At 44.1% G+C, this 11,625-nt stretch overlaps 1 protein-coding gene across 1 annotated transcript; it reads left to right on the top strand.

Moving 5' to 3' along the window:
* The first annotated feature begins 9,773 nt into the window (after positions 1 to 9,773).
* Positions 9,774 to 11,400, top strand: LOC123039882 (leucine-rich repeat protein 1-like). Its single transcript, XM_044462869.1, has 7 exons — positions 9,774 to 9,849; positions 9,932 to 10,064; positions 10,148 to 10,219; positions 10,311 to 10,478; positions 10,603 to 10,683; positions 10,775 to 10,830; positions 11,360 to 11,400. The coding sequence occupies exons 1-7, from the start codon at positions 9,774 to 9,776 to the stop codon at positions 11,398 to 11,400; spliced, it is 627 nt and encodes a 208-aa protein (XP_044318804.1).
* Positions 11,401 to 11,625: the final 225 nt, after the last annotated feature.

Below are 11,625 nucleotides of genomic sequence, written 5' to 3'. Positions count from 1 at the left end.
TAAGGCTAAGATATGACCCATTGTAGATAATTTTTTTTGTCATCTCTAAATCACATGCAAGACTTAAGATAAGACTATCTTATCAACCATTGTACATGCCCTAATTGGGCATGGTTTTCTTCCCGGTGCTGCTGACCCAATCCTTACTCTGCAAGTCTCCATTACTAGTGCAACAATTGAATCGGACCCTTGTAATTTCTTGTTGCATACGCTCCATGGACAACATTTTCCATCATATTACCCACCCCCTATCCTACACGGTTAACAATCGAATAAATTCTGCATAGGTGCGCAGCAAGCACAGACTGCTAAATCGACCAATTAATCACGCATCCAGCAAGAACTACAACAATGAAGTTGAGGTGATTGGATTGGGAACGAATTGTTGGAAATATGCCCTAGAGGCAATAATAAATTAGTTATTATTATTATTATTATATTTTCTTGTTCATGATAATCGTTTATTATCCATGCTATAATTGTATTGATAGGAAACTCAGATACATGTATGGGTACATAGACAACACCAAGTCCCTAGTAAGCCTCTAGATGACTAGCTCGTTGATCAATAGATGGTTACGCTTTCCTGACCATGGACATTGGATGTTGTTGATAACGAGATCACATCATTAGGAGAATGATGTGATGGACAAGACCCAATCCTAAGCCTAGCACAAAGATCGTGTAGTTCGTATGCTAAAACTTTTCTAGTGTCAAGTATCATTTCCTTAGACCATGAGATTGTGCAACTCCCGGATACCGTAGGAATGCTTTGGGTGTACCAAACGTCACAACGTAACTGGGTGGCTATAAAGATGCACTACAGGTATCTCCGAAAGTGTATGTTGGGTTGGCACGGATCGAGACTGGGATTTGTCACTCCGGTTGACGGAAAGGTATCTCTGGGCCCACTCGGTAGGACATCATCATAATGTGCACAATGTGACCAAGGGGTTGATCACGGGATGATGTGTTACGGAATGAGTAAAGAGACTTGCCGGTAACGAGATTGAACAAGGTATCGGCATACCGACGATCGAATCTCGGGAAAGTACAATACCGCTAGACAAAGAGAATTGTATACGGGATTGCTTAAATCCTTGACATCGTGGTTCATCCGATGAGATCATCGTGGAACATGTGGGAGCCAACATGGGTATCCAGATCCCGCTATTGGTTATTGGCCAGAGAGCTGTCTCGGTCATGTCTGCATGATTCCTGAACCCGTAGGGTCTACACACTTAAGGTTCGGTGACGCTAGAGTTGTTATGGGAATTGGTGTGCAGTTACTGAATGTTGTTCGGAGTCCCGGATGAGGAATACTGGTGCAATTGCCTTGGCAAAGGAATCCAGATTTCACAAGAGGACCAAGCACATCAAGAGAAGCTTCAATTCCATTCGGGACCAAGTCCAAGTGGGAGACATAGAGATCTGCAAGATACATACGGATCTGAATGTTGCAGACCCGTTGACTAAGCCACTCTCACAAGCAAAACATGATCAGCACCAAGACTCCATGGGTGTTAGAATCATTACTATGTAATCTAGATTATTGACTCTAGTGCAAGTGGGAGACTGAAGGAAATATGCCCTAGAGGCAATAATAAAGTTATTATTTATTTCCTCATATCATGATAAATGTTTATTATTCATGCTAGAATTGTATTAACCGGAAACATGATACATGTGTGAATACATAGACAAACATATAGTCACTAGTATGCCTCTACTTGACTAGCTCGTTAATCAAAGATGGTTATGTTTCCTAACCATAGACATGTGTTGTCATTTGATTAATGGGATCACATCATTAGGAGAATGATGTGATTGACATGACCCATTCCATTAGCCTAGAACTTGATCGTTTAGTATATTGCTATTGCTTTCTTCATGACTTATACATGTTCCTGTAACTATGAGAATTATGCAACTCCCGTTTACCGGAGGAACACTTTGGGTACTACCAAACGTCACAACGTAACTGGGTGATTATAAAGGAGTACTACAGGTGTCTCCGAAGGTACATGTTGAGTTGGCGTATTTCGAGATTAGGTTTTGTCACTCTGATTGTCGGAGAGGTATCTCTGGGCCCTCTCGGTAATGCACATCATTATAAGCCTTGCAAGCAATGTGACCAAATGAGTTGGTTACGGGATGATGCATTATGGAACAAGTAAACAGACTTGCCGGTAACGAGATTGAACTAGGTATTAGATACCGACGATCAAATCTCGGGCAAGTAACATACCGATGACAAAGGGAACAACGTATGTTGTTATCCGGTTTGACCGATAAAGATCTTCGTAGAATATGTAGGAACCAATATGGGCATCCAGGTTCCGCTATTGGTTATTGACTGAGAATAGTTTTAGGTCATGTCTACATAGTTCTCGAACCCGTAGGGTCCGCACGCTTAACGTTACGATGACAGTTTTATTATGAGTTTATAAGTTTTGATGTATTGAAGTTTGTTCGGAGTTCCGGATGTGATCACGGACATGACGAGGAGTCTCGAAATGGTCGAGACATAAATATTGATATATTGGAAGCCTATGTTTGGACATCGGAAAGGTTCCAGGTGAAATCGGGATTTTACCGGAACACCGGGGGGTTACCGGAACCCTCCCGGGGGTTAATGGGCCTTAGTGGGCCATGAGGGAGAAGAGGAGGGCCGGCCAGGGCAGGCCGCGCGCCCCCTCCCCCCCTAGTCCGAATAGGACAAGGAAGGGGGGGGGGGGCGGCGCCCCCCTTTCCTCTTTCCCCTCCCCCTTTCCTTCTCCACCAAGGCAAGAGGGGGGAGTCCTACTCCCGGTGGGAGTAGGACTCCTCCAGGCGCACCCCAAGGGGGCCGGCCGCACCTCCCCCTCCCTCCTTTATATACGGGGGCAGGGGGCACCCCATAACACACAAGTTGATCTACGGATCGTTCCTTAGCCGTGTGCGGTGCCCCCCCTCCACCATATTCCACCTCGGTCATATCGTCGCGGAGTTTAGGCGAAGCCCTGCGCCGGTAGAACATCATCATCGCCACCACGCCGTCGTGCTGACGGAACTCATCCCCGAAGCTTTGCTGGATCGGAGCCCGGGGATCGTCATCGAGCTGAACGTGTGCTGAACTCGGAGGTGCCGTACGTTCGGTGCTTGGATCGGTCGGATCGTGAAGACGTACGACTACATCAACCGTGTTGTGCTAACGCTTCCACTTACGGTCTACGAGGGTACGTGGACAACACTCTCCCCTCTCGTTGCTATGCCATCACCATGATCTTGCGTGTGCGTAGGAATTTTTTTGAAATTACTACGTTCCCCAACACGCGGAACATATGAGATGTTTCGAGGGCTGAAATTGGGATTTCAGGCTCGTGCCCACGTCAAGAGGTATAAGACCTCCGACGAGTTTCTTAGCCTGCAAACTAAGGGAGAAAAGCTCAATCGTTGAGCTTGTGCTCAGATTGTCTGAGTGTAACAATCACTTGAATCGAGTGGGAGTTGATCTTCCAGATGAGATAGTGATGTTTCTCCAAAGTCATTGCCACCAAGCTGCTAGAGCTTCGTGATGAACTATAACATATCAGGGATAGATATGATGATCCTTGAGGTATTCGCAATGTTTGACACCGCGAAAGTAGAAATCAAGAAGGAGCATCAATTGTTGATGGTTGGTGAAACCACTAGTTTCAAGAAGGGCAAGGGCAAGAAGGGACACTTCATGAAACGGCAAATCAGTTGCTGCTCCAGTGAAGAAACCCAAGGTTGAACCCAAACCCGACACTAAGTGCTTCTGTAATAAGGGGAACAGCCACTGGAGCAGAATTACCCTAGATACTTGGTAGATAAGAAGGCTGGCAAGGTTGATAGAAGTATATTGGATATACATTATGTTAATGTGTACTTTACTAGTACTCCTAGTAGCACCAGGGTATTAGATACCGGTTCGGTTGCTAAGTGTTAGTAACTCGATATAAAATCTATGGAATAAACGGAGACTAGCTAAAGGTGAGCTGACGATACGTGTTGGAAGTGTTTCCAAGGTTGATGTGATCAAGCATCGCACGCTCCCTCTACCATCAAGATTGGTGTTAAACCTAAATAATTGTTATTTGGTGTTTGCGTTGAGCATAGACATGATTGGATTATGTCTGTCGCAATACGGTTATTCATTTAAGGAGAATAATGGTTACTCTGTTTATTTGAATAATACCTTCAATGGTCTAGCACCTAGAAGGAATGGTTCATTGAATCTCGATCGTAGTGATACACATTTTCATGCCAAAAGATATAAGATAGTAATGATAGTACCACGTACTTGTGGCACTGCCATGTAAGTCATATTGGTGTAAAACACATGATGAAGCTCCATGTTGATGGATCTTTGGACTCACTCATTTTTGAAAAGTTTGAGACATGCAAACCATATCTATTGGTGTATACGCATGAAGAAACTCCATGCAGATGGATCGTTTGGACTCACTTGATTTTGAATCGCTTGAGAAATGCAAATCATACCACATGGGCAAGATGACTGAAAAGCCTCATTTTCAGTAAAATGGAACAAGATAGCAACTTGTTGGAAGTAACACACTTTGATGTGTGCAGTCCAATGAGTGCTGAGGCATGCAGTCAATATCGTTATGTTCTTACTTCACGGATGATTTAAGTAGATACTGAGTATATTTACTTGATGAAACACAAGTCTGAATTATTGAATGGTTCAAGTAATTTCAGAGTGAAGTTGAAGATCATTGTGACAAGAGGATAAAATGTCTATGATATGATCATAGAGATGAGTATCTGAGTTACGAGCTTTGGCACGCAATTAAGACATTGTGGAAATTGTTTCACAATTAATACCTCCTGGAACACCATAGTGTGATGGTGTGTCCGAACATCATAGTTGCACCCTATTGGATCTGGTGCGTACCATGATGTCTCTTATCGAATTACCACTATCGTTCATGGGTTAAGAATTAGAGACAACCGCACTCACTTTAATAGGGCACCACGTAATTCCGTTGAGACGACACCGAACTATGGTTTGGAGAAACCTAAGTTGTTGTTCCTTGAAAGTTTGGGGCTGCGACGCTTATGTGAAAAAGGTTTCAAGTTGATAAGCTCGAACCCAAAGCGGATAAAATGCATCTTCATAGGACACCCAAAACAGTTGGGTATACCTCCTAATTCAGAGCCAGAAGCAAAAGTGATTGTTTCTTGAAACGGGTCCTTTCTCGAGGAAAAGTTTCTCTCGAAAGAATTGAGTGGGAGGATGGTGGAGACTTGATGAGGTTATTGAACCGTAACTTCAACTAGTGTGTAGCAGGGCACATGAAGTTGTTCCTGTGGCACCTACACCAATTGAAGTAGAAGCTTATGATAGTGATCATGAAACTTTGGATCAAGTCACTACCGTACCTCGTAGGGTGACAAGGATGCGTACTACTTCAGAGTGGTACGCAATCCTGTCTTAGAGGTCATGTTGCTAGACAACAATGAACCTACGAGCTATGGAGAAGCGATGGTGGGCCCATATTCCAACAAATGGTTAGAAGCCATAAAATCCGAGAGAGGATCCATGACTTTGGAAGAAATACTTGATGGTCGCAAGGCCGTTGGGTACAGATGGATTTTAAAAGGAAGACAGACAATGATGGTAAGTATCGCCATTAAGAAAGCTCGACTTGTCGTTAAGATGTTTTCCGACAAGTTCAAGGAGTTGACTACGATGAGACTTTCTCACTCGTAGCGATGCTAAGAGTCTGTTGAAATTATATTAGCAATTACTGTATGATTTATGAAATCTTGCAGATAGGATGTCAAAACATTGTTTCCTCGACGATATCCTTGAGGAAAGGTTGTATGTGATACAACCAGAAGGTTTTGTCGATCCTGAAGAATGCTAACAAATATGCAAAGCTCCAGCAATCCTTTTAAGGACTGGAGTAAGCATCTCGGAGTTGGAATGTACGCTTTGATGAGATAATCAAAGATTTCGGGTTTATACAAAGTTTATGAGAAACTTGTATTTCCAAAGAAGTGAGTGGGAGCACTATAGAATTTATGATGAGTATATGTTGTTGACATATTGTTGATCAGAAATGATGTAGAATTTCTGGAAAGCATATAGGGTTATTTGAAAAGTGTTTTTCAATAGAAAACCTAGAATAAGCTGCTTGAACATTGAGCATCAAGATCTATGAGGATAGATCAAAAACGCTAAATGGTACTTTCAAATGAGCACATACCTTGACATGATTTTGAAGGTGTTCAAGATGGATCAGTCAAAGAAGGAGTTCTTGCCTGAGTTGTAAGGTATGAAGTTAAGAGTTAAAGCTCGACCACGGCAGAAGAGAGAGAAAGGACGAAGGTCATCCCCTATGCTTCAGACGTAGGCTCTATAGTATGCTATGTTGTGTACCGCACCAGAAGTGTGCCTTGCCATGATTCAGTCAAGGGGTACAAGAATGATCCAGGAATGGATCATTGGACAGCGGTCAAAATTGTCCTTGGAGTAAATAAAGGACATGTTTCTTGATTATGGAGGTGATAAAGAGTTCGGCGTAAAGGGTTACGTCGATGCAAGCTTTAACACCTGTCCGAATGACTCTGAGTAGCAAACCGTATACGTATAGTGGAGCAACCATTTGGAATAGCTCCAAGTGGGGCGTGGAAGCAGCATTTACAATATGACATAAAGAATTGCGAAATACATACAGATCTGAATGTTGAAAACCCGTTGACTAAAACCTCTCTCACAAGCAAAACATGATCAAACCCCAGAACTCATTGAGTCTTAATCACATGGTGATGTGAACTAGTTTAGTAACACTAGTAAACTCTTTGGATGTTGGTCACATGGCGATGTGACCTGTCAATGTTAATCACATGGCGATGTGAACTAGATTATTGACTCTAGTGCAAGTGGGAGACTGTTGGAAATATGCCCTAGAGGCAATAATAAATTAGTTATTATTATTATTATTATTATATTTCCTTGTTCATGATAATCGTTTATTATCCATGCTATAACTGTATTGATAGGAAACTCAGATACATGTGTGGGTACATAGACAACACCAAGTCCCTAGTAAGCCTCTAGATGACTAGCTCGTTGATCAATAGATGGTTACGGTTTCCTGATCATGGACATTGGATGTTGTTGATAATGGGATCACATCATTAGGAGAATGATGTGATGGACAAGACCCAATCCTAAGCCTAGCACAAAGATCGTGTAGTTCGTATGCTAAAGCTTTTCTAGTGTCAAGTATCATTTCCTTAGACCATGAGATTGTGCAACTCCCGGATACCGTAGGAATGCTTTGGGTGTACCAAACGTCACAACGTAACTGGGTGGCTATAAAGGTGCACTACAGGTATCTCCAAAAGTGTCTGTTGGGTTGGCACGAATCGAGACTGGGATTTGTCACTCCGGTTGACGGAAAGGTATCTCTGGGTCCACTCGGTAGGACATCATCATAATGTGCACAATGTGACCAAGGGGTTTATCACGGGATGATGTGTTACGGAATGAGTAAAGAGACTTGCCGGTAACGAGATTGAACAAGGTATCGGCATACCGACGATCAAATCTCGGGCAAGTACAATACCGCTAGACAAAGGGAATTGTATATGGGATTGCTTAAATCTTTGATATCGTGGTTCATCCGATGAGATCATCGTGGAACATGTGGGAGCCAACATGGGTATCTAGATCCCGCTGTTGGTTATTGGCCAGAGAGCTGTCTCGGTCATGTCTGCATGATTCCCGAACCCGTAGGGTCTACACACTTAAGGTTCGGTGACGCTAGAGTTGTTATGGGAATTGGTGTGCAGTTACTGAATGTTGTTCGGAGTCCCGGATGAGATCCCGGACGTACGAGGAGTTCCGGAATGGTCCGGAGGTAAAGATTTATATATGGGAAGTCCTATTTTGGCCACCGGAAAATGTTCGGGATTTTTCGGTATTGTACCGGAAAGGTTCTAGAAGGTTTCGGAGTGGGGCCCACCAGCATGGGGGACCCACATGAACGTGGGTAGTGGGGCAAGGCCCCACACCCTTGGTCAAGGCGCACCAAGATCCCCCCTTAGAAGGAATAAGATCATATCCCGAAGGGATAAGATCAAGATCCCTAAAAAGGGGGGATAACAATCGGTGGGGAAGGAAATGATGGGATTTCTTTCCTCCCACCTTTTCCAACGCCCCAATGGACTTGGAGGGCAAGAAACCAGCCCCCTCCACCCCTATATATAGTGGGGAGGCGCATGGGAGCTTCACCCTTGCCCCTGGCGCAGCCCTCTCCCTCCCCAACACCTCCTCCTCCTCCGTAGTGCTTGGCGAAGCCCTGCCGGAGAACTGCAAGCTCCACCACCACGCCGTCGTGCTGCCGGAGCTCTCCCTCAACTTCTCCTCTCCCCTTGCTGGATCAAGAAGGAGGAGACGTCCCCGGGCTGTACGTGTGTTGAATGCGGAGGTGCCGTCCGTTCGGCACTAGGATCTCCGGTGATTTGGATCACGATGAGTACGACTCCTTCAACCCCGTTCTCTTGAACGCTTCCGCTTAGCGATCTACAAAAGTATGTAGATGCACTCCCCTCTCTCTCGTTGCTAGTTTCTCCATAGATAGATCTTGGTGACTCGTAGGAAAATTTTGAATTTCTGCTACGTTCTCCAACACGAATTGCAAACTAACTGCTTAAAAAAAATCCGCAACATCAAAAAGGGGGGAGGGTTTTATCTCAGCATGCAACTCTTAGGGCAAGGCCAACGCGCCACATTGGACAGCTGCTCCAGCTATCCACCTAGGCTCGTGTGGTCCAAAACAGCTCGACGTGCTGCCTGAAGATTAACACGGATGCCTACAGAGGAGGCCGGCTCCTCCCTGACCAAAGAAGCAAAAAGGCGAGATGGGGGGAGAAAAGCAAAGAAAGTTAAGCATGCACTGGTATGGACTAGGCATGCTTTCAATCCATGCGATGAAAAGAAACGGGAAGAGAGAGAAACCGTGGACCATAGTGAGGCAGCTATTGCATTGGGTGTTTTAAGGTACTTTATCGTAATACTACTGCTCAAGGTGCTTCCATTGCTCATGCCCTTAGTCCACCCTACAACTTTGGTGTTTATCTTCCCTGTTGACTTCTTTGACCACGTAGGCAAGCTCTTTCTCCCTCCTCTGCTATCTGTGTTTCCGTGTTCTCACTGCTGCCGTCTACCACCGCGTGTCCTCCGTCTTCGTCTTGGCCCATAGCTCAGATGTATTTCGTCCTTTCCTTTCTTTTCTAGCGCTCGTGTCTCTGTCGCAGCTAATAAATAGCATCACCCGCCCAGATAAAGAGCTCATGTGTGCTTGTGAGCAGAAACACCCCGTCCCTCCATTTGCCACTTCTTCACCAGCCGCCCTGGATGCATGGCCGGCAACTAAATAATTGCACATGGTTGGCAATCACTCTCTGCAAGACTAAAATAACATAGTATGTTAATTCTTTCTATTTTCTTATCTTAATGATTAGTAGTAGAGCGTATGCCCTTCATTACGTCAGAAGAACATCTAACCATACGTTTTTGTATTTTCTTATCTTAATGATTAGTAGAGCGTATGCCCTTTACGTCAGAAAGACATATAACCATACGTTTGTGTGCGTACGTGCGTACGTATGTGTGTTGGCATCTTGTTCAGTAGAGGAGGGAAACTTCCTTCTGCACAAGTGCGTATAAAAAGCCTTCCATCGCTCCACCAGTACCACCAACCCAAAATAACACATCTCAGGCTCCAAGCGCAATGGCGACTCACTTTGCAGTAGCTCTCCTCACAAGCCTCCTTGCTCTTGCAACTCTTGCAAGCTGCAACGTAGAAGGTACGTAGGTACATGCACATGGTCTTATATTTGCAACTCTAGTTTCCAAGAATACTTACGCTAGTTTGTAAGAGATCTGAAGGCGATATCCTCTACGCGCAAAGGCAGGCGTGGGAGGACCCTAGCAACGTGCTGCAGAGCTGGGATCCAACCCTTCCCGATCCCTGCACCTGGTTTCATGTCTTCTGCTCGAGCGACGGCTCCGTTGTCCGTGTGTAAGTTCACTTTTCTTTCTCTTTTCCCCGGTCTCCTTGTTTAAAGGATATATCTATTTGTTTCGTTGTGTGCGTGCGCGCAGGGATTTGGGCAAGGCAGGCATCTCAGGCCCCCTGATTCCTGAGCTGGGAGGTCTTAAGCACCTTCAGTATCTGTAAGAAGAACTGCAACCTTGCTGCCAAGCAGAGACATTGCTGCTGCATGTACACTACACCACGGATTGACCTCCTCGTCTTTGCATGTAGTGAGCTGTACGCAAATAACATCACCGGATCGATACCAGCGACCTTGGGCAACCTGACAAGCCTGATCACTCTTCATCTCTATGACAACCTTCTCACTGGAGCCATACCGGCCTCACTAGGGGCCATCCGGACGCTGCGTTATCTGTATGACTTCTGGTCACATTACAAGTATTACACAAAGATGAAGAAATGATAATTAGCGTGCACTGCATCATTGTATGTTAAACCACCAATACAGACAAGGAGCAATCTTCTAAGTACAAAAATGACAAGTTTTGTTTCTTCCTTGCAGGCGGCTGAACGGGAATATGCTGACCGGCACGGTGCCGCCGGAGATTCTCTCTCTTGTTCTTGTGGGGAACTTGGCTGAAATGTTAGTAGTGTAGCTCATTTCGCATACCACATTAGTTTTATTCCCAGTCACTTGCACTGAGGCAACATCTTTCTTATTCATTGTCTTACAGAAATGTTGCCAAAAACAATCTGGAAGGCACTGTCAGATCATCTCGACGGCGGAGAGGTATATAAGCATATATGCACTCTGTATTTATTTGTGGCCGGGAGAAGTTCTAGTGCCACAAGGCTGATGCTACCTCGCTACCAATAATGCATGATAGCACCACTAATAAATCATAAGAAAATCTGAAAATTTGCGTCTAGACATTACTGTACAATGATCTTTGCATTGCAAATAAATTTTATTTTAAAAGATAACATGTATTAGGTGATACATAAAGCATAAACTCTTCTTCCCGCCAAAGAAGGATAAACTATTCCGTAAATATTAGTGGTACACCCAATATCTTTTCATAGGAAAAAAAGAAGATCTTCTCATACTATGAATGTGTAAACTAACTTTTTATATCTGAAATTTTCTTAGATGGCATATGAATTTTAGGCTAAAAATTTGAATATAGATTTGGTAGTGCTCTTGTGTGATGTTGCACTCCTTTTGCGATCTACACCTTTGATGATTTAGGCTTTCCATGTGGTTATTCCTTTTGTATATACATTTATTTGCGTGTTCACTCAGCTTGGCATCCTTGCAGTGGCCTTCATCATCCAGGATACACTTAAGACTGCAAGCTAAGCAGGATCTAGAAATAATGGAACTGGAAGCACAAATCAAAAAGATTCGTCTTTTAGAGCTGTTAGCCGTAGGGACAGCTGAAGTTTATAGACCTAATTATATCCCATTAATTAAAGAGGAACCCATGAGGTTACCTCTGTCCCCGCAAAATGAAATGAGTATGAACCTATGAACCAGTACAACTTTGTTTATGCATGAACATATGAAATGAGTATGAACATATGA

This window comes from Triticum aestivum, chromosome 2B (assembly GCF_018294505.1).
Source record: "Triticum aestivum cultivar Chinese Spring chromosome 2B, IWGSC CS RefSeq v2.1, whole genome shotgun sequence".
NCBI classification, from domain to species: domain Eukaryota; kingdom Viridiplantae; phylum Streptophyta; class Magnoliopsida; order Poales; family Poaceae; genus Triticum; species Triticum aestivum.
Note: the sequence above shows the minus strand (reverse complement) of the source record. Positions and strands in the feature narration are given on the sequence as shown.